Source organism: Hemiscyllium ocellatum, chromosome 31 (assembly GCF_020745735.1).
Source record: "Hemiscyllium ocellatum isolate sHemOce1 chromosome 31, sHemOce1.pat.X.cur, whole genome shotgun sequence".
NCBI lineage: Eukaryota > Metazoa > Chordata > Chondrichthyes > Orectolobiformes > Hemiscylliidae > Hemiscyllium > Hemiscyllium ocellatum.
The window spans coordinates 10,311,428-10,334,677 of record NC_083431.1 but is presented as its reverse complement, the minus strand read 5'-3'; the positions used below and the strand labels follow the sequence as shown (position 1 = coordinate 10,334,677).

Genomic DNA, 23,250 nt, shown 5'->3' with positions numbered 1-23,250 from the left:
ATTTCATCTTAAACTAATTTTAAACTGGAGCAGTAACCACAATAATTTAGAAAATAATATTATAAACATCATTTTAAAATCCTAACAAGCCATCATGCACCTCAATCCTTGATGAAATATTTTCACAGAATGCCTATTTCCTCACAAAAGCTTCAGAAAGGTGATGTCTGCAGAGTTTAAGTCATACTGGTTTTAATTTTAAAAAGGAGAATACATGAAATTAAATTTCTTAGTTTTAAGCATGAATTATTCTAACTAGATTTAAATTTGAAGATATTGCAAATGAGAAAAAAATGGCTGAAGTTACAACTTGAGTGAGTTACAATCCCCCAAAATACTAATGCCATTAAATGACTGACTTCATATTCTGGGTGCAGGATATCTGACACTGTGTAACAACTTACATCTTCTGTCTGTCCATGAGAAAAGCTGCAGCATTCCACCCATCTCACCATGGAGAGACAGTGAGTACTGAACCTTTTAAATTTGAAATCGTCACTTTAATGCTTGTTCTGCACTGTCAAATTCTTCAAGGGTACACATTGTGGTGAAGGCACCAATTGGCATGCTTGCTTTCATCGGTCAGAGTATCGAGCACAGGAGTAGAGATGTCATGTTAGCTGTACAAGACATTGGTAAGCTAAATTTGGAGTATTGTGTATCGTTCTGGTCACCCTGCTATAGGATGGATGTTATTAAACTAGAAAAAAGGTACAGAAAAATATTACAAGGATGCTATTGAGACTGGAGGCTGGAACTTTTTTTTCACTGCAGCATAGCTTGTTGAAGGGTGACCTTATGGAGGTTTATAATATCATGAGGGGCATAAATAAGGTGAATAGCCAAGGTCTATGCCCCAGGGCAGAGGAGTCCAAAACTTGAGGGCATAGGTTTTAGGTGAGAGTGAAAAGATTTAAAAGGACTGAGGGGCAGCTTTTTCACAGAGGGTGATGTGTGCATGGAACAAGTTGCCTGAAGCAGTAGAGGCAGGTACAATTACAACAATTAAATAAGACAAAGATGTGCTATCAATCACACATTTTGCTTTCTTCTGTTGAGGCCCAATGCTCAGGACTTCCTTCAGTAGCTTCACTTCCCTACGGATCCCTCCTCCTCCTTTCCCTTCTCCCCTCCCTGTTCTCCTAATATCTCCTGATCCATATTGATGTGCTATGTCAATGTAAAATTTTGCCTGACAATTCGTGGAGTCACACAACACAGAAACAGACTCTTCGGCCATAGGAAAGGTTTGGAGGGATATGAGCCCAATGTCAGCAAATATGACTAGCCTAGTTTAGAAAACCTGGTCGGCATGGATGAATGGGCCGAAGAGTCTGTTTCTGTGTTGTATGATTCCACGAATTGTCAGGCAAAAGTTTACATTGAGATAGCACATCAATATGGATCAGGAGATATTAGGAGAACAGGGAGGGGAGAAGGGAAAGGAGGAGGAGGGATCCGTAGGGAAGTGAAGCTACTGAAGGAAGTCCTGAGCATTGGGCCTCAACAGAAGAAAGCAAAATGTGTAATTGATAGCACATCTTTGTCGAAAATTTCTTTTTTAAAATTCCATCATCTGCCTTTAAACAAGCAGATTTATTACACTTTTGTCACGGTTATAAGTTACACCCAGATAAGTTTGACATGCCCCACTGAAGCATTCAGGGATTCGCACCCAACCAGAGCCTTATAAAATTCTAAATTTCCCATTTTCATCTTTCTTCACTTCTGCATAGTTTGAATATCATTCCTAGACTCATACAATTGTAAACAAATAGTCAGCAAATAGAAGAATGGTAACAGGCTTCAATAGCCAATGTGAGACTTTGAGTTCTATTTCCCATAACACTCACCTGATGGTGTCCTCGATCTTGACTCATGTCCCTGAGGCAAGCCACAACAGCAATGACTAAGCTGTTCAGGGATAGTTCCAACTGGCAAAACATACAACAATTAGCTATTTGTATCCAGATCATTTCAAATACAATTCATTTAGCGTTACTGCAGCTCCACCAACTCAAATTAATTTCTAAACATGATCAAAATAGAGCTCTTAAGATATATTCAGAGAATGTGGATCTGTGACAGTCTTGCTTGACTGGCTTGTTAAAAAGATAATAAAAAGCGATGGACCCTTTAAATTAACACATGACCAATCTTCACAGCGAGAGAAACAGCAAAATATCAACAGTAAAAGGAATTTTGTTTAAAAGTGAAAGAATGGAACTTAATGGATTAGTTTTGCTTTAAATGGTAATGGAAATATTATGGAATTTCTCAATATCGGCCAGTTTCCACCTTAAGGTATTGAAAGAAATGTAATAAACATGTCAGTTTAATACATGCAGGGATGGAATCGATCAAACACCGATTACTTGATCAAATGTTAATTGATCAAAGAGAAACAGCACAGAATTGTGAAGGATAGATCATCATCAAGAAATAACTTCTTCACACAACACCTGGTGCAAATCTGAAATTTACCACCCAAAAGGCAGTTAAAACTGGGTCAAATGAAATTGGAATTTCAGTGCTAAGATCAACAGATTTGTATTTTAGGTAACTTGACTGAAATTATAGATCATGGTATATATAAAAGGGGCAGTAGTTATGTGGATTCAAAGCTGCCTGAGTGGCAGGAAAGAGTAACGGCCAATGGATGTTTTTCAGGCTGGAGTATGGTTTGAATTGGAGTTTCCCAGCCATAAGATTGGGACCTTTGCTTGTCGTGATATACAATGATGATCTGGGATCTTTGGGTATACAGGGACAATTTCAAAGTTTGCATTTGCACAAAATTTGGAAGCATTATAAACTGCGTGGAGAGAAGCATGGAATTCCAAAAGGACATTGACAAGTTAGAAGAGTTAGCAGATAGGTGACAGGTGAGATTCAATGTATACAAGTGTGGGGTGATGCACTTAGGTTGGAAGAACACTGAAAGACAATACAAAAAAATAGGAAGTACAATTCTAAAATTGTAGCAGTGAGGGGACCTGGACATACATGTGCACAGATCACTGAAGGTGGCAGGACAGGTAGAAAGAGCAGTTAATAAAGCATACAGTACTCTCAGCTTTATTAATAAGGGGCAGAGTTTTATGAACAGTCACAGGCGTTACATTATAGGAAAGGTGTTAGGTATGCTCGGTATGGTGCTGTTGGTGGGTAAAAGCTGCATTTCATGTGGTTGATGCTGAAATTATAAAAGCAACTGCAAAAACTAACAGTACTCCAAAGTCACCATTTACACACCCAAAGGTGAAGGCGAGTAAGGCCGGGAGGATCCAGTGGAGAGCCTGCGGCCTGGATTTTGGGGTGCATCTGCAGCAGCTGGTGATCCAGATGTTGGTTTCACAAAACCTACTGGGCTTGTGTTCGACCTCTTCACCATTCCAGATCTGAAAGTTCATAAAGGAAACCATAAACACAGAAGAACTTGTATTTATACAGTACCTGTCATCAAACAAAGGACTTCAGAGGAATGTTACAAAACAAAATTAAACACTGAGCTACATCAGGAGCTATCGGGTTTTTCAAAAAACATTATTCATGGCAGATGGGCATCGCTGGCAAGGCCAGTGTTTATTGCTCATCCCTGATTGTTTTCAGGGTAGTCATCAGTCAACCACATTGCTGGAAGTCTGAAATTACATAGAGGCCAGACCAGGCAAGGATGGTAGGTTTCCTTCCCTAAAAGGACATTAGCGAATCAGATGGGTTTTTACAACAACAGTTGAGTGGTTACATGAAGTCACTGTTAGATTTGCTTTTCTTTTAAAACTCCATTTTTTAAAAAATGTAGTTCAAATTTTGCTATCTGCAGAGGGGTGCAATCTCATATTGTCAGTGTGTGTCTGGATTAATCACCCACTACACCATCACCTTTCCAACTAATCACTCAAAGTCTTGGTAGAAATAACTTTTAAGTAGCAAGAGAAATAGAAAGGTTTCGGAAAGGCTTAGGATGTAGGCAACTGAAAATCAACTGAGAGGTTAGAATTGGAGAAAGCAAAGAGATATCAAAGGGTTAGAGAATATTAGAGACCCATAAATGGCAAGATTACGCAGGGATTTGATAATCAACAAATGTGGTGCTGGAAAAGCACAGATGGTCAGGCTGCATCCGAGGAGCAGGAGAGTCGATATTTTGAGCATTAGCTAATCAGGAATGGGGGGGTGATGAGGGGTGTGTGTGTGTACCAGTCAACCCCACTCCCCTGTGATCAAACTCTTCAACTCCTCCTTCCCCTCCCACTCCACCAAGGACATGGAAGTCCTGGGCGTCCTCCCCTGCCAGATTCTAGCCTCCTGACATCTGAAGAAAGATCACCTCATCTTCCACCTCTCCAACCATATGAGATCAATGCTGATTTCACCAGTTTCCTGGTCTCCTCTACCGCCACCTTATCCCCGATCCAATCCTCCAACTTGGCACCACCGTCTTGAACTGTCGATCTGGGGTAAAGTGAGGACTGCAGATGTTGAAGATCAGAGTCAAAAAGCGTGGTGCTGGAAAAGTACAGCCAGTCAGGCAGCATTTGAGGAGGAGAGTCGACGGAAGAGCTTATGCTCGAAACATCGACTCTCCTACTCCTCTGAGAGAAGAACTCAGAAAACGCATGTTAGAATCACAGTTCAGCCTAATCTAATCCTTCCTTCTTGTTTCCAGAACCACAGTTTGCAGGAAGACACTACAGAGGAATTGTGGCATCACAGCTTTGAAGCATTGAACACTGCTGCAGTTACACACAGGTACAATAAAACTTACTACAACCAAGAGCACAAGACTATGTAACCACCTGTTCAAGTTTTCTTTTTGGGTATTTCTAATAATTGCATCCTGTTTGTTGAGAACCTGTCCAATTCATTGTCAACACCAAATAAAAAGTTCTAAGTCCACCGCTTTTAGTTTAAAAACAAATATTTCCTGTATTCACCTTCTCAGTACATTACCAGCTAACAGATTATTTATTTGTTCTAACTGCATCACACATTACAGTCATTTGGTAACCAATTTTTAGCATGAATTGTGGAAAGAATCTTTCACCCTTAAATCTACCCTCCAGGAGGCATAGTCTACAAGCTGCTCTGTTGAAGCTGTTTCTAATCTCTATGGTGTACGGCTGCCAGGTGCAAGAGATTTTTTCCACACAATGGCAATTTACTGATACAATGCCTCCCACGCAATGTCAAAATTTAGTGTTCTTTATAGTCTCCCTCTCCATCTATTAAAATTGCTCCATTTTTTTTCTGTGGCTGGACTTTCTTATTGAGACTAGAATTCAATAAATGCTAAAATGAAAAGAAACCAACTCATCACAAAGAGACCTTGGAGTGCAGGTTCATAGCTCCTGAAAATGGAGTCGCAGGTAGATAGGACAGTGAAGGCGGCATTGAGTATGTTTTTCTTTATTGGTCAGAGCACTGAGTACATGAGTTGGGAGGTCATGTTGTGGTTGTACGAGACATTGGTTAGGCCACTTTTGGAATATTGTGTGAATTTATAGGAGGGATGTTGTGAAACTTGCAAGGGTTCAGAACAGATTTACAAGGATGTTGCCAGGATTGGAGGGTTTGAGCTATATCGAGAGGCTGAATAGCCAGGGCTGTTTTCCCTGGAGCATCAGAAGCTGAGGGGTGACCCTATTCATAAAATCATGAGGGGCATGAATAGGGTAAATAGACAAAGTCTTTTCCCTGGGGTTCGGGGGGTCTCCAGACCGAGAGGGCATAAGTTTGGGTGACAGGGGAAAGAGTTAAAGCATCTGGATGGGTATATGGATAGGAAGAATTTAGAGGGATATGGGCCATGTGCTGGAAATGGGACGAGATTAATTTGGGATATCTGGTCAGCATGGACAAGTTGAACTCTTCTGTGCTGTACATCTCTACGACTATTACATTAGTTGCACTTTCAAAGTGATTCAATGTTGTGAAGATATTTCTTGGAACAGAAGACATAACTGGATCACGTGAAATCTTTGACTAAGGCTAAACTGAGAATGTTAATAGATGGCTTGGAAGTAGAAATAAAAGCAGGATCTCTTAATGATGAGGTCTTAGAAATCAGTGAATGGAACTAGCCAATATTTGGTGTTAAAAGGAGGGAAACCTGAAACAGAGACCCACTGATAGAATTATCTGAGAGTTGGACCGATGGGTCTGTTTTCGTGCTGTACATCACTATGACTCTATTCCGAATGTTAGTGCTTGATTTTAACAAACTGTAAATAAAGATACAATTAATCACTCCTAAGGTCACTTTTTCAGGGTTTGAAAAACTGCAAAAAAAAATACTGAAGTATACAAAAGCCAGCAGACAGTGTTTCACTTTTGCCATACAGAGTACATACCCAAGGTTGTAGAAATGCAAAAGGGTTCATTGAGGGCTTCTGGTCACTTCATCCAATGCTACTCAACACAAAATCCCCTGGAATATTCATTTTCAATACTTCAACAATGATTTTTAGGCACTACATGGAAGCTCTGTAATTAGTGAGTTTTGAGAAGGTTTGTAAAAAACATGACCCACTCTCACTAATTCTTACATACGAATGAGGAAGGGCACCCCTTTGACTGGGACAACACATCCAACCTAGGACAAGCCAAACAGAGTCACACACAAGAATTCCTAGAAGCATGGCATTCCAGCCAGAACTCCATCAACAAACACATTGACTTGGATCCCATTTACCATCCCCTGAGAAAAGAAACAGGAAATGACATCACCACAGGAAATGGCATCACCAACTCAAGGAAACTCAAATACAAGTAGAAAATGGGCTACACCACCAGTGTTTCATCTGGAGGCTCATTTAAGATATTACCTAGTACAGTGACAAAACGTCTGAAAACGAACCTTCCAGCTCAGTGAGCAAACCTACATCCAGAACTTCTGAGGTGCACAAACGTTCTAAGCAGCAGCAAGTGCAGGTATTTCCATAAAATAGTGTGACCCATTATGAATCTCAGATTCGAATATTACATCCTGCTAACCATGTTGCAGCTGAAGGCAGCCTTGAATACTGCAGTCACACCTCAGGAAAGGGGAAGATAGTTGACTTTAAAATGAAAGTATGAATACACAAGTTTTCTTTTATATTTGTAAGAATGTACATTTGCATGGTTTGTAGAATGTTTCCATTGCCTAAATCCAGTCTATCTGAGCTGACCAAGGGTAGGCAGTAGTTTTATGGGTGCACTGTTAATCAATAAACCCAGAAAACATTCTGGGGACCCAGGTTCAAATCTAGCCATGGCAGATGGTGGAATTTAAATACAATAAATACCAGATTTCAATTTTTAAAAAATCAGCTGATGATGACATGATTGCCAGAAAAAACCCAATCGATTCTCTAAGCCCTTTAAGGGAGGAAACTGCCATCCATACCCGGCCCAGACTCCAAGTAACTCTAGACCCACACAATATCATGGATGCTTAACTGCCTGCTAGGATGGGTAATAAATGCTGGCCAGCCAGTGATGCCCTCATCCCATGAATGAATAAAAAAAACTATACAGCACTGATAATGTGGTCAGATTACAAACCTTAAACAGAAGGCAGTCAGAACATCCTCCTTATCATCCAATCTCCCTTTCAGTTGATGTCAATATTAAAAAAGCAGGTCCCATGAAAGGTCAATCAAAACAGCTCCATAATAATTGAGAGCCAAGTGATGTGCTTTGGGTTTTATTTAAGAACTTGAGAGAATATTGTTATCAATTATTCCCTTAATTGAAGAAATGGGTGATTTGAAGAGAGAGGTGAGCACCAATGGGGTTGCAGAGCATTATTTCCTACCCCCCTCCACTTTAATTTAATCTCCTCCCTCTTTTTGTTGTTGTTACATTATCCCTTGTGGACAGTTCCTTTTCCTCATTAATTCAGTTAGGGACACAGGTGATTTGGTGACAGTTTAATTTAAAAACTATTGGGGATTGTTGTTAATTCTTCTTCTAATTGGAGAAACTGGCAATTTTGCAGCAGTTTTACTAAAAAATAGATCTTGAGATTGGTGCCTGGATGGTTTAGAGAGAGAGCATGCAGTGTCCATCTATGCACTCAAAGTCTTAAGACAGGAGAGCACCAAACAGCTTGGAGGGCATTATTCCTCCCTCCAAGTTCATTTTAGTTTTATCTCTTTTGACGCTTCCTGATTTTCTTGTTGTTGCACTGCCTCAGGTGGGTTGCACTTGCTAATTGGTATTTTAATTAGGGACAAATTGCTTGGGTGGAGGTTTAATTAAAAAGAGCTGGGGATTGGCTCTTGTAATGCAGTTGTCATGTCACTGTCTTCGAGCCAGGAAGGCTGGGTTCAAGTCCCACCTGCTGTAGAAGTATGTGATAACGTGTCTTTAACAGATTGATTAAAAATATCCATACCAGATTGCATAAAGTTCAATATCAGAAATAAATCAACCAGGTTCTTTATCAGTACTTGATGGGGGGGGGGAATAATATTTATACTAAACTACAATAAACACTTATAAATCTGAATTTTCCTTGCTGCTTAACTCAACAAAACCCAACTGGAATAAAGCCTTAGCATTTTATAAATCTTCTCTTCTTGAAACTGACAAACTATTGGAGATTCGTCCTTACATGACTTGTATTAAATCAACAGGTGTTTAGATAGGAACTGATTAAATATATTCTGTTATTCTGCCTTAGAACCACACATATCCTTGTAGACTATGGTGTTGAGAATAATAAAGGGGTGGCACGGTGGCCCACTGGTTAGCATTGCTGCCCCACAGCACCAGAGTCCCATGTTCAATTCCTGCCTTGGGTGACTGTCTGTGTGGAGTTTGCACAGTCTCCCTGTGTCTGAGTGAGTTTCCTCTGGGTACTCCGGTTTCCTCCCACAGTCCAAAGATGTGCAAATTGGGCAATTTAGCATTGCCTATTCACCTATAGTTTTAGGTGCATTAGTCAGGGGTAAATGTAAGGTCTGGGTGGGTTACACTTTGGAGGGTCGGTATGGACTTGTTGGGCCAACTGGCCTATTTCCATATTGTAGAGAATCTAAACTAATCTAATGTAATATATGGAAGCATTGTAATTTGGAATTAGGTTAGATGACAACCAAGAAATGTAAAACACTTATTACAAAGAAATTTGTAAAGGAAGACATGACACAATATTGAAATGCACTAAATGCAAGTAAGTAACATACCTGGGTGACCCATAGGGGTTGGTGTTGTGGCTGGACGTTACATGCAGGTTCTGCTCAATCCGCTGATAGTTTCGAATCTGAGTAGGGACTGGAATCGGAGCTGACTCAGTGCGAGGCGACACTGGAGGTGGACACGGCCTGGAGTTAAAACACACGACAGCTGGCCATGAGGCAGGAGTTACAGCTCCTCGATGTATCTGCACCATTATCTAACTATTAAAATGAGGTTTTAAAATATTTTGACCAGCTGTTATGCGACATCAACCTAATGAGTAGGAGCCTTGTTTCTCTGTTACAAACAAAGTGCTCCACTTGAAACCGATTTCACATGAAAACCTGCATGAACTTCCTTTCAAATTTGTCTAAGTGAAGCAAGTAAATAATGAAGACTAACTTTAATGAAAGTCTATTGTGAGCTATATAGCAAACTGCTCTAAATTTATAAAAAAAACATTTACACAACCTTCCCTTTCTCTTCCCCCATCCAGCTGCATCAGATTACATAAAACCTGGAAGTTCCAAGAAAACAAATACAGGGAAAGTCACTGGGAACGCTCTGTTCCAAGGCCATACCAAATGGTGTTTCAGAATTTAAAGGTGATCAACATCACAACGGAAGTAAGTCACAAAGATAAAAATAATCAAAGCAAGTAACACAGTTCATGGTAAATACAGTTCATAGCAAGGGTATCTGTGAAAGGCAGCAGCTCATGTTGACAAACATGTCTCAGACTGTTAATATTAATCACCTCATATTCAGTTTAACTTAATGACGCCTGCAACCTCCCACACGCCCCCCCCCCCCCACGTAACAAGTCTTATTTGCTTGTGGTTTGACATGGCGAGATCCTTCTCATTTGACTTTTCAAGGACTTAATGAAAGCATTAGCTTCAGCCAAAAGAACAGTGAAAAAAATAACTGCACAAGTTAACTCTTTCAAACCAAACCAAAACACCAATCAAGTTTTTTGCATTTGCATAGGGCAAATAATTAATGATTACTTCAGATCATCCTGAAGCATCTTTAAACTTACCAACTCCTGGGTAGCATAGCTATTCATTGAGCCCTCTCTCCACCATAAATTACAGTCTCAGATTTCTCAAATGATGTCGAAATACTCAAGTTCCTTTCCATCTCTCCAATTCTACATGTAACATTTGCAGTGTACAGAATGCTGTTAGCATTCCTTACAGAACATCCTGCTTACAAAATAACATTCAGAGAGACAGTGAAACCTAAATTCTAAATGACAACTTTGTGTGGGGAGAGAGAGAGAGAGTGTGTGTGTGTGTGTGTGTGCGCGTGTGTGCGTGCGCGCGCGCGCGGAGGGTGTGTGTAGGGGGGGGTGTGCGTGGGGGGGGTGCGAAGAGCGTGGGGGGGGTGCGTGGGGGGGGGTGTGCGTAGAGGGGGTGTGTGCGTAGAGGGGGTGTGTGCGTAGAGGGGGTGTGTGTGGGGGGGGGTAGGCTGGGGTGGGGGGTGAAGTGGGTGTGTGGGGGATGGTGTGTGTGTGTGGGTAGGGTGGGGGATGGTGTGTGTGTGTGGGTAGGGTGGGGGATGGTGTGTGTGTGTGGGTAGGGTGGGGGATGGTGTGTGTGTGTGTGGGTAGGGTGGGGGAGGGTGTGTGTGTGTGGGTAGGGTGGGGGAGGGTGTGTGTGTGTGGGTAGGGTGGGGGATGGGGTGTGTGTGTGGGTAGGGTGGGGGATGGGGTGTGTGTGTGGGTAGGGTGGGGGATGGTGTGTGTGTGTGGGTAGGGTGGGGGATGGTGTGTGTGTGTGTGGGTAGGGTGGGGGATGGTGTGTGTGTGTGGGTAGGGTGGGGGAGGGTGTGTGTGTGTGGGTAGGGTGGGGGATGGGGTGTGTGTGTGGGTAGGGTGGGGGATGGGGTGTGTGTGGGGGTAGGGTGGGGGATGGGGTGTGTGTGGGGAGGGTGGGGGATGGGGTGTGTGTGGGGAGGGTGGGGGATGGGGTGTGTGTGGGGAGGGTGGGGGATGGGGTGTGCGCGGGGGGGGTGGGGTGTGCGCGGGGGGGTGGGGTGTGCGCGGGGGGGGTGTGCGCGGGGGGTGTGGGGTGTGCGCGGGGGGGGTGGGGTGTGCGCGGGGGGGGGGTGGGGTGTGCGCGGGGGGGAGTGGGGTGTGCGCGGGGGGGAGTGGGGTGTGCGCGGGGGGGAGTGGGGTGTGCGCGGGGGGGAGTGGGGTGTGCGCGGGGGGGAGTGGGGTGTGCGCGGGGGGGAGTGGGGTGTGCGCGGGGGGGAGTGGGGTGTGCGCGGGGGGGAGTGGGGTGTGCGCGGGGGGGAGTGGGGTGTGCGCGGGGGGGAGTGGGGTGTGCGCGGGGGGGAGTGGGGTGTGCGCGGGGGGGAGTGGGGTGTGCGCGGGGGGGAGTGGGGTGTGCGCGGGGGGGAGTGGGGTGTGCGCGGGGGGGAGTGGGGTGTGCGCGGGGGGGAGTGGGGTGTGCGCGGGGGGGAGTGGGGTGTGCGCGGGGGGGAGTGGGGTGTGCGCGGGGGGGAGTGGGGTGTGCGCGGGGGGGAGTGGGGTGTGCGCGGGGGGGAGTGGGGTGTGCGCGGGGGGGAGTGGGGTGTGCGCGGGGGGGAGTGGGGTGTGCGCGGGGGGGAGTGGGGTGTGCGCGGGGGGGAGTGGGGTGTGCGCGGGGGGGAGTGGGGTGTGCGCGGGGGGGAGTGGGGTGTGCGCGGGGGGGAGTGGGGTGTGCGCGGGGGGGAGTGGGGTGTGCGCGGGGGGGAGTGGGGTGTGCGCGGGGGGGAGTGGGGTGTGCGCGGGGGGGAGTGGGGTGTGCGCGGGGGGGAGTGGGGTGTGCGCGGGGGGGAGTGGGGTGTGCGCGGGGGGGAGTGGGGTGTGCGCGGGGGGGAGTGGGGTGTGCGCGGGGGGGAGTGGGGTGTGCGCGGGGGGGAGTGGGGTGTGCGCGGGGGGGGAGTGGGGTGTGCGCGGGGGGGAGTGGGGTGTGCGCGGGGGGGAGTGGGGTGTGCGCGGGGGGGAGTGGGGTGTGCGCGGGGGGGAGTGGGGTGTGCGCGGGGGGGGAGTGGGGTGTGCGCGGGGGGGGGAGTGGGGTGTGCGCGGGGGGGAGTGGGGTGTGCGCGGGGGGGAGTGGGGTGTGCGCGGGGGGGATGGGGTGTGCGCGGGGGGGATGGGGTGTGCGTGTGTGTGGGGGGGCATGGGGTTGGGGTGGGGTGTGGATGGGTATGTCTGGTGGATGGGGCTGGGGTGTGTGTGTGTGTGTGTGTGTGTGTGTGTGTGTGTGTGTGTGTGTGTGTGTGTGTGTGTGTGTGTGGGGGGGGGGGGGGGGGGGGGGGGGGGGGGGGGGTGTTGTCCAAATCAGTTATTTAGACTTTTCTACTTTTTGGCACCTGGAATTATAGTGCAGTAATTCTGCATGGAAATACAGCTACATCCTAGAATTAAAGAAATCCAAGAGATTGTGAGCTGGGGACAACAGAAAAAGACCTAATAGTGTTTGCATATCTTGTGGACTCCATCATTGACATCTCTGTAGTATTTCACATATACCACAATGAAGAGCGAATGGACCTGAAGAAAGAACACCACAGCACAGTAACAGGCCCTTTGGCCCATCAAGCCTATGCCTTTCTAAACTAAAAATCTTTTATCCTTATGGGGCCCATGTCCCCCTATTCCCTGCCTATTTATGTACCTGACAAGATGCCTCTTAAACGTTTCTCTTCCACCAAGTCCTTTGGTAGCACATTCTAGGCACTTACTAACCTCAGGTTGTAAGTTTGCTTGCTGAGCAGGTAGGTTTGTGTTCAGAAGTTTCGTCACCATGCATGGTGAACCTCAACCCGAGCTACAAATCTTCTCAAAACTTGCAAACTTACAACCTTCTTTGTAAAAAAAAAACTTGCCTCGCACACCTCCTTTAAACTTTTCCCCCTCTTAAAATCTATGTCCTCTAGCCAGTAACTGGCTTTTTTACCCTGGGAAAAGGACTCTAACTATCCATGCCTCCCATAATTCTGCTAACTTCTATCAGGTCACTCCTCAGCCTCCAATGTTTGATTTGATTTGTTGCAGTCATGTGTACACAAACACAGTGAAAAGCTTTGTCTTGAGAGCAGTGCAGGCAGATCAAAGCTAACAAGGATATCGAGATCATGTGCTGCTTAGACTGAGCGAGGCATACAGGTTACACTGCACAGGAGTGCGCAAAGCAAGATCAATATTAACTTCAAACAGAGTTGATCTTGATACAGAGGCCATTCATCAGTTTATCAATAGCAGGTAAGAAGCTGTCCTTAAACATGTTGATGCATGTGTTCAAGCTTCTGTATCTCCTGCCTTACGGAAGAGGGAAAACAAACTATATTTCTCATAGCTAATACCTCCAATACAGGCAACATCCTGGTAAACCTTTACCATACTCACTCAAAAGCCTCAGACAATCTCCAAAGGTGGCCTAACTAAAGGTCTATGCAGCTGTAAGATGAATTGCCAATTTTTACACTCTTTACAATGAAGGCATGCATGCCATATGTCTTCTGACCATCTCATCCACTTGTGTAGCCGCTTTTAGGGAACTATGGACATACGCAGTATGTTGATGTTTCTAAGGATTCTGCCATTCACTTTATCCATCCCTCCTGCACTAGACCTTCCAAAATGTATCATGTCACTTTTGTCCAGATTAAATTCATCTGCAATTTCTCCACCCAAATTTCCAGCTTAGCTGCATCTTCTGACAATCCTCACTATCCACAGCTTAACCAATTTTTGTGTCATCTGCAAACTTACTAATCTGACCACCTACATTGTAATATTGGAAGACAAACAACAGAGGCCCAGCACAGACCCCTGCACAACACCAGTGGTCACAGACCGTCAGTCAGAAAAAACACCCTTCCATCACTACAGTCTTCCAAGACTGTTCTGTGACTGTTACCAGCTCACAGTGGATTCCACGTGAGTTTATCTTTTGTATCAGCCTCCCATGATAGACTTTGTCAAAGGCCATGCTGAAGTCCATGTAAACAACATCCATCACCCAGTTCCACAATCATCTTTGTCACTTCCTCAAAAAACTCAAATCAAATTTGAGACTTGACTGTCCCCACACAAAGCTATGCTGCCAATTGCTAATATATCCGTATTTTTTCAAATGTGAATAAATCCTGCCCGTAAGAATTTGCTCCAATAATATCTCTGCCACTGATGCAAGGCTCACCAGTCTGTAATTTCCTGGAGTATGCCTATTGTCCTTCTTAAACAAAAGGAATGTTGACTATTGTCCAGTCATCTGTGACCTTCGCTGTGACTGAAGATGATAAAAAGATTTTATACTAGGCCCCAACAATTTCCTCCCCTGCCTCACTTACTATTCTGAGATAGATCACAGGTCCTGCAGATTTTTCTACTATAATGCTTCTCAAAACACCCAACACCACCTTTTTTTATGTCAACATGCGCTAGAATATCAACATACCCCTCTCTAGACTCACCGTCCATCATGTCTTCTCCTTTATGAATTCCTAACTTAATTCATGAAAAAGTGAGCCGACGAACAAGCAAGAGAATAGAAGAAAGATTTTTCAGTATTTTCTTAAAAGTGAGAGTAGTAGGTAAAATATAACCATGCTGATAAAATACCCTTTTTTTAAACAATTCTGCCAGAGGTCACTTGCTACTTCTTGCCTGAAAAGAGCAATCTTTCAACCAAGCATAATTCTCAAGAGAATCCAGGAGCGATGCAGAACACCAATGCCTGGTCTAGTGCACCAGCATCATTCCAACTGAAAATAAGCAATTAATTGCAATAGAACAAGGGCCATGTTCGAATATCTTACTGCACTTCCACCCAGCTTCAAGACCCAGAAAACCTAAACCGGAAAATCTTGGTTTTGTGGGAGCTTGCCCCTCCCATTCAGGCTGCTTCTATTCTGCCAGCTTTTAGAAAAGAACCCAAGACCTCACAAGCTGTTTACATTATAGGCTTTCAATTGACAGCTGCATATGTCGGTCTTAAAACCTCTCCAAAAAGAAATGACAAAATACACTTCTTAAAGCCATAGTATTGTCGCAAAAACCTATCTAAATTATAGCCCAGAAGACAACTTTTTCCCTCAGGCAAACCTATAGAAATGAAAACTACAGTCTCCATTAAAAGAGTTAAAAATCCACAAAATCCCAGGTAATGGTCCAACAGGTTTATTTGGAGGCAACAGCTTTCGGAGCACTGCTCCTTCATTAGGTAGTCCTAATGGCTTCCATTAAAACAGCAACTGAAGCTGAACTCATTCTCGAAACGTCAGAACCTTGTTCAAATGGCTACATTCTGCCTCGGCATTTGTTGTAGGTGACTATTCGATCAAAAGAGACACTATTTCATCTTCAGTAAGTATCCACATACAGGAACTAGACTTGCTATCCTATCTTCCTCAAACCATAATAACTTGAAGGTTTTTCTAACATTTGTTGAGAGTTGGGTTGATTCTCTGCCCCAAAGGATTATGGATGTTGTGGTCAACTGAAACTTGAGACTGCAATCAAGTACTTTTTATTCAGAGTGTCAAGGGATTTACAACAAGGTGATTCAGATCAGATGTAACTTGATTGAATCATGGATCATAGGCTGTACAGCACGGAAACAGACCCTGCGATCCAACTCATCCATGCCAATCAAATATCCTAAAGTAATCTTGTTCCATTTGTCAGCATTCTGCCATATCCCTCTAAGCCCTTCCTGTTCTTATACACATCCAGATGCCTTTTAAATGCTGTCATGGTACCATCCTCCACTGACAGCTCATTCCAGACGCACACCAGCCTCTGCATGAAAATGTTGCCCCTTAGGTCCCTTTTAAATCTTTCCCCTCTCACCTATGCCCTCAGTTTTGGACTCCCCCAGCCCATGGAAAAGACTTTGCCTATTCATGCCACTCATGATTTCATAAACCTTTATCAGGTCACCCCTCAGTCTCTGATGCTCCAGGGAAAACAGCCCTAGCCTCTTCAGCCCCTTCCTTTAGCACTAACCCCTCAACCCTGGCAACATCCTTATAAATATTTTCCGAATCCTTTCAAATGTCATAACTTGAAGAGGGATCCAGCAGATTGTCTCTGTTCTTGAATAGTTTGAAAGCAGAAAACTATACATCAGTTAGCCTAAATTCCTTCTTCAAGTCTGCCTTCACAAAACAGGACACAAATAATGTACCAGAAATGATAGGGAACGAAGGGTTTACTGACAGGGAGGAACTAAAGCAAATCTGTATTCGTACAGAAATAGCTGGGGAAACCTATTTGATAGAAGGCTGATAATCTACATCTCAGAATACTCAAGGAAGTGGTCCTAAAAATAGTAGATATATTGGTGGTTATCTTCTAAAATTCTTTAGACTCTGGAACAGTTCCTGCAGAATGGAAGGTAGGCTAATTTATCCACACTATTTAAAAAGGGAGTTAACGAGAACACAGGGAATTACAGAGTAGTGAGTCTGACATCGTTAGTAGGGCATATGCTAGAGTCCATTATCATGCATTTTACAGCCGAGCACTGAGAAAACAGTGATAGAAAAAACACATTCAGCATGGATTTATAAAAGGGAAATCATACTTGATAGATCTACTGCAATTCTTTGAGGATATAGGCAAACCAAATTATGCATATCGCAATGACAGTAAATTAGTTGTCCACAAGAGTTATAAAGTCAGCAACAAGTGCTTATTTTACAGAAACCACCGACCACTCCCTAGCAGCACCAAGTTCAAGAAAAATTTAGAACCGAATATCCAGTTGGCTGGGCAAACACATGCACATTCCTTATAATAGGATTTGTGTTAAACTCAATGATCCAGTTAAAAAGAAAACTAAGTGCTCTAATTATAATCCACAACGGTCAGCACAGTTTCACAAGTCTCTGATGAAGGCTGAAAAAAATATCAAAATCTGATGGGTCAGAAGGCAAACAATTTTTAAAATTTTTCCTGCCTACTTGACAAACTTATAGTTTTTTTATTGTTCTCTTGCCAAATGGCTGAGTAGACATAATTCTCCCATTACAAGAGCATTTACAAGATGATTAGGGGTTTAGATAGGGTTGACCATGAGAACCTGTTTCCACGTATGGAGTCAGCTATTACGAGGGGGCATAGCTTTAAATTAAGGGGTGCTAGGTATAGGACTGATGTTAGGGGTAGATTCTTTACTCAGCGAGTCGTGAGTTCATGGAATGCCCTGCCAGTAACAGTGGTGGACTCTCCCTCTTTATGGACATTTAAACGGGCATTGGATAGGCATATGGAGGAAAGTGGGCTAGTGTAGGTTAGGTGGGCTTGGATCGGCACAACATCGAGGGCCGAAGGGCCTGTACTGCGCTGTATTGTTCTATATTCTATCTCTATGTTGCTCAGTAAAGAGCTGCTTGGAGATACAGGCACAGCGCAGATCACTCACACTGATATTCTCCCTCTCTTTTTGAGAGAAGCACCTTGTATCTGGCACTCTCTCAACAAGTTGACCGTTAACAGAGAACTCACCAGTGTTAACACGTATCCTTTTACTCACGGGTGTACTGCAGTGATACACCATCGTGCTTTAGGAGATTCTTAAAGAAAAAGAATGGTATTATCTTAACATGCACAAGAACACGTCAGCATCTACTCTGTCCTCAACTGCAATCTCTCATCAGCAGAAATGTACATCATATATATATTTGCAAGAAATATGACATAATAGTTACTACTGAACATACAGCACTGAAAGTCTCTCCTCTCAGTTAAATTAATTTTTTTTTGTATTGCAAATAAAGGTGCAGGGAATGGAGAAATTCAAAATCCTATGTTTTGTCACCTCCAAGTTACTTTTTTTTGTAAATGATTATTTACCTACATACACTACTCAAATTCACCTGCAAGACAGTGACACTACTATTTTTATTTAACCACTCTACCCCAACTCCCTCTGCAGAAAATGTCTGTGCGTACTGGTCGAATCCCTGTACCTCTATTCAAGGGAGTATGGTTATCAAGCATATGCAGATTACCAACTGTGGGAGGCATAATGATTCACAGCAACATCCACACACGCATGCATTCTCCTTTTAAGGACATTGGTAATGGTAACCCTTGTTGAATTATCAAGCTCAGGGGATACCCCAGATATCAGCCAAGCAGAGACCAAGGAATACAGCTGAATATGACTGAGTTGTACAGTCCACTGTCACACCAGCTGGAGCATTTAACCATTGAGCCATCAAGCCAGTTAAAGCACAAATCACTTGTACTAAATTATTATAAGCAAATCTTTATAAGTAAAAACTGAACCCAGGCACATTTGTTGACCTCTCCAGGAAACGTCCTGCATTTCAGATATTTGGTGAAGAGCCAGTAATTCTTCAAGGTGAAGTTAACACGTTTGACACAATAACTGGACACCAATCACCTATATCTAACATGGAATTTAATTATTACTCTGTATTTATGCCAATTTCCTCCAGAAAACAAATTGCATTTTCACCTTCTTCATGGACAAAGAAAACCTACCTTAGTTGAGCTGGGAAACATTCGCACACAACTCAAATGTACCTAACAAGACCAAACCAAGAACATTTCTATGTTTTAGGATACTTCTGCTGAAGAACTGTCAATGCCTCATTTCTTAAAAACTGTGCTATTCATGCACGAGAGAAATTAAAAAGGTTGAAGTAGATACAGGGAGGGGAACTGGGATATATATACATTGTTGGGTTTTTTAAAAAAACTGAATCAATATTAAAAAAAAATGCCAGTAGACTCTGATGTCCTCCAAAGCATAGAAATAATTTATACAATGATTCATATATGGCATGATTATTCAATTGTATTGCACTAACCCATCTTTCATTCATTAATTCATATGTATTAAATGGTATTTAGCAAATTTAATAAAAATGACTTTCAGTAGGAATGTTAATTTAGTTATGTTACATGATGGGTACTTTTAAAACTAGCTTGTGGCATATGGACATCACCGGTAAAGCCAACATTATTGCCCATCCCGAATTGTGCCATTGTTGATGGTGGTATGGAGCCACCTCTTTGAAATCCCACAAACTATCTAAAGCAGGTTTGTGCATCCTACTCACAATGTTGACTAATGATAATGCAAAAACAGTGATGTATTTCCATTTCAGGATAGTGTACGGTTTAAAGGAGAACTTTCAGGTGCTAGTGTTGCTATGCACCTGCTGAGCTTATGCTTTTAAGGTGGCAGAAGTTACAGATTTGAAAGGTGCTGTCAATGGAACCATGATGAGCTTTTGTAGTGCACCTTGCATAACATACTCACTGCTGCCACTGTGTGTGCCTGTTCGAGGGATAAGCAAGTAGAGGAGATGGTCATTGATTGTGTTGGGCTTCTGTCAGAGCTGCAGTCATCCGGGCAAGTGGACTCTCCACTGTAGCCTTGTAGATGACAGAGAGGTTATGGGGAATCAGGAGGTAAGTTACATGCTTCAGAATTACCAGCATCTGACATGCTCTTATAGTCATAGCATTTGTATGGGTGATCTGGTCCAATTCCTGGTCAATAATAACTCCAATTAATCTTGCATTCGGATTTGCAGCTTCTCATGGAATGTTGCAAATACTTATTCTTCTGCTAGAAGTTTCTCATTCCTTTTTCAGAAGAACAATTCTAATTTCCCCCACTGAATATCTCAAGTGTACTGAACTGAAAAACTAACAGCCTTAACACTCTTAATTCATAATCACAACTTTCAAGTACCATATGTCCTGTGCATCAACAGCCTTAAACAAATTGCAAATTCAATTTAATTTCTTCTGAGTCTTAGACTTGTCTCAGATGACTGTCTAAAGGTGACTGCCTGATACATCTGAGGAGGAAGAAAGTCAAAGATGCTGATTTAATTTTTAATTTTGAATGCAAGACTTGTCCTGTGAACTTGAGTATTTCAATTAACACTGGGGCAGGAAGGAGATCCACTTCTTTGGTACTCAACTGAACCACCACCAAAGATTGCTGAATTTAAAACATAGGTGAATGATGCCTAAAAGCACTTCAACTCATGTTTTCCACCACCTTTTTATACTGGTCCAAGATTCAATTTACTACAATCAAGTCCCAGTTCCAGATGGTGGCTACACTTGCAGGGTCGAAAAGCTCTTCAAATTGGACACATTGGCTTGGGAACAGATTTTACAAATTCTTCTATATCCAATTCTACATATATTTTTAAGAATATTTTCAGTATGTAAAATTGGGTTACTCACAGATGAAGGAGTAGTATTTCAAAAGTTAGCAAGTTTTGAGAAATGTTAATTTTGATCATAATATCTCACCAGCTATATTAATAATGGTTTAAGTTAATACAATAATGCAAAGACTTTTAAAATGGAAAAAACTATTCAATTATGTTGTTGGATAGCACAACAAACATATGAACATGAGTAGGCCACTTGGCCCTTTTAGCCTGTTCTACCATTTAATGAAATCATGGCTGATCTGATTTTTACCTCAATTCTACATTCCTGCATAACCCCAATAAATCTTTCATCCACTTGATCAAGAATCTATCTACCACTTCTTTAAAAACATTTAAAGATTCTGCATTCACAGTCTTTTGAGGAAGGGAATTCCAAAGACTCAGCCCTCAGAGAAAAATTGTTTCCTCATTTCTGTCTTAAATGGTGACACCTTATTTTTAAACTATGACCCCTAGTTCAAAGTTCGCCCACAAGAGGAAACATCCTTTCGACATTCACATGGTCAACTGTCCTCAGAATCTTATACGTTTCAATTAAATCACCTCTGACTCTTCTAAACTCCAAAGGATACAGGCTTGGCCTGTCTAGCCTTTCCTCATCAGGCAATCTGCTCATTCCAGATGTTAGTTTCATAAACCTTCCCTGAACTGCTTGCAATGATGTAACATCCTTCTGTAAGTACAATGACTAGTCCTATACACACTACTCCAGATACATCATCAAGGAAGAGTTAACATTCATGCTTATGGAAATGAATTTAAGTGGAATATTGAAGGATTTAGCAGCACAACTTCAAGTGTATTTTGATTTTAATTTCTCAATTGCATAGGCAAAAGTGAGGACTGCAGATGTTGGAGATTAGAGTCAAGATTGGAGTGGTGTTGGAAATGCACAGCAGGTCAGGCAGCAGCTGAGGAGCAGGAAAATCGACGCTTCGGGCAGGAATTCCTGATGAAGGGCTCCTGCCTGAAATGTTGATATTCCTGCTCCTCGGATGCTGCCTGACCTGCTGTACATTTCCAGGACCACTCTAATCTTTTCTCAACTGCATCCAAAGTAGAAACTCTCCTGCTAATCCTCCCGAAGCTTATTCCTTTATAAACTCGATATGAAGGTCCTACCTGTTGGCTGAGCTAGAAGAGCTTGACCTGGATGAGGCGGAGGAAGGTCTTTGTAGAGCAGCTGAGCCCCCAGAAGATGTTAAAGGTGACTGCCTGATACATTGGAGGAAGGAGAAAGTCGGAGATGCTGATTTAATTTTAAATTTGAATGTAAGACCTGTCCTGTGAACTTCAGTATTTCAACCTGAAGGCTCAGACCTCAACAAAGTCTTCTTCTGACTGGCTAAGATTAAACAACTGACATGTATTTACTCTCAGAAGTTTCTACAGAATAAATGGTATAAAAAAGTTGGGTTTTCTTTTGCCAGAGTTACATATCCTTCACAGGAGCAAAGTTGATAGAAAATGAAAGCCTGAATTTTTGGTAAGCTAATATACCTCTACTTTACCTAATCGCCATACTTGGATTTAGATTGGTGTTTTCATCTCTGCAATTATAAAAATTAAAATATAGTTCCAAAAAGGTATAGTTCAGTAATTGATACCTACAAAGCAGAAAGAATTTTTAAATCGATCATTTATTGCACTGAGATGCACACTTCATTTTCACAAATTTAGCATACATTTTCATACTTTGTTCAAGTGAAGAATAGGTTTAGATATACTCACAGTTTACACATGCAAACATAACAAGACATCGTGCAAAGCAATGGACCTATGCTTGTTACAGAGCAACAGGCATTAGATTGTTTAAAGTTGCATATCCTGCATTCCACAAAAAGACAAACAGACTTAATGAAGCTTGTATGTATGTCTGACAATATTTCATCAACTAAATAATTTTTGAATTAATATTACTGCAAGTGGTCAATGGATCTCAAGGAGTTTCATACAAGCTTTCATTCAAAGATATATTGAGATTAGATTAAATAACAAAATATACCATGTCTGAAGTGAAGAAAACTTTTGGCCTAACCCATCCATCCATGTATGGTTTTGTGAACTCAATTCTCCCTCCACTACCCAATCTCTCAGTTAATCCTTTGAAAGGAGCACAAAAGCCTCAAAATTACTGTGGAAATATGAATGAGGAAATTCTTTTCTGCATTTTCATGAGCTTTATTTAAAGAGATTAAACCATACTTTGCAAAGAGACTGCCATTTTTCTTTAAAAACAGCAGAGAGAGAGAAAGGGTATTAATGATGTACTTGTCATTTCTATGCTCACTTTTCTTTTTCTCCTCCAAATCCCCAATCCTTAGTAAATTAGATCCAGCTCCTTTTGAAGGGGAGTCAAAATCAGCAACCTTCTCTGGGATTCACGTTTCTACTACTCTGAGAATAGGGAAAGGGAACAAATTCTCATTTGGAGTTTTTCTTAGGTGGTGAATTTTGAATTTGTACCTCCTCTAATCCTAAATCCACTAACAAATTTAATCCACTGGAACTGGCTTTTCTGCAGCTTGTTTTCTAAAAAGGAAAGCAACATCTCTGCTCATATCATGATCTCCAGGACATGTATTACAATTTCAAATCACCTCTCGATTATTATTAAGCTAATGCAAATTAAAGCATTTTAGTTGACTTGTACATACCCTCCACACATCAGAAATTCACTGGAAGTTCGCCTGCCAAGTGTCCCCAGTGGCATGTCATCTGTATAAAGTTTCAGAACAGACTTAGAACCATAAACTTTGTCAGATACCTTTACAAGGTGAATACAATGGTTAAAGATAGGCAAGTGTTTACGCGTTGATTAAAATCAGTGTGATAACTTTAAAAGGG

General features: G+C 42.6%; 1 protein-coding gene across 2 annotated transcripts in view; it reads right to left on the bottom strand.

The window, feature by feature from the left end:
* Nucleotides 1-23,250, bottom strand: part of ulk2 (unc-51 like autophagy activating kinase 2) — a 114,296-nt gene that overhangs the window by 16,521 nt on the left and 74,525 nt on the right. For both annotated transcript variants that reach the window (XM_060848390.1, XM_060848391.1), the window contains exons 14-18: nt 23,061-23,121; nt 21,526-21,618; nt 9,180-9,317; nt 3,256-3,401; nt 1,854-1,934 (exon numbers count right to left, since the gene is read on the bottom strand). In XM_060848390.1, coding sequence (XP_060704373.1) covers nt 1,854-1,934; nt 3,256-3,401; nt 9,180-9,317; nt 21,526-21,618; nt 23,061-23,121 — 519 coding nt within the window. The remainder of the gene's footprint in view (nt 1-1,853; nt 1,935-3,255; nt 3,402-9,179; nt 9,318-21,525; nt 21,619-23,060; nt 23,122-23,250) is intronic.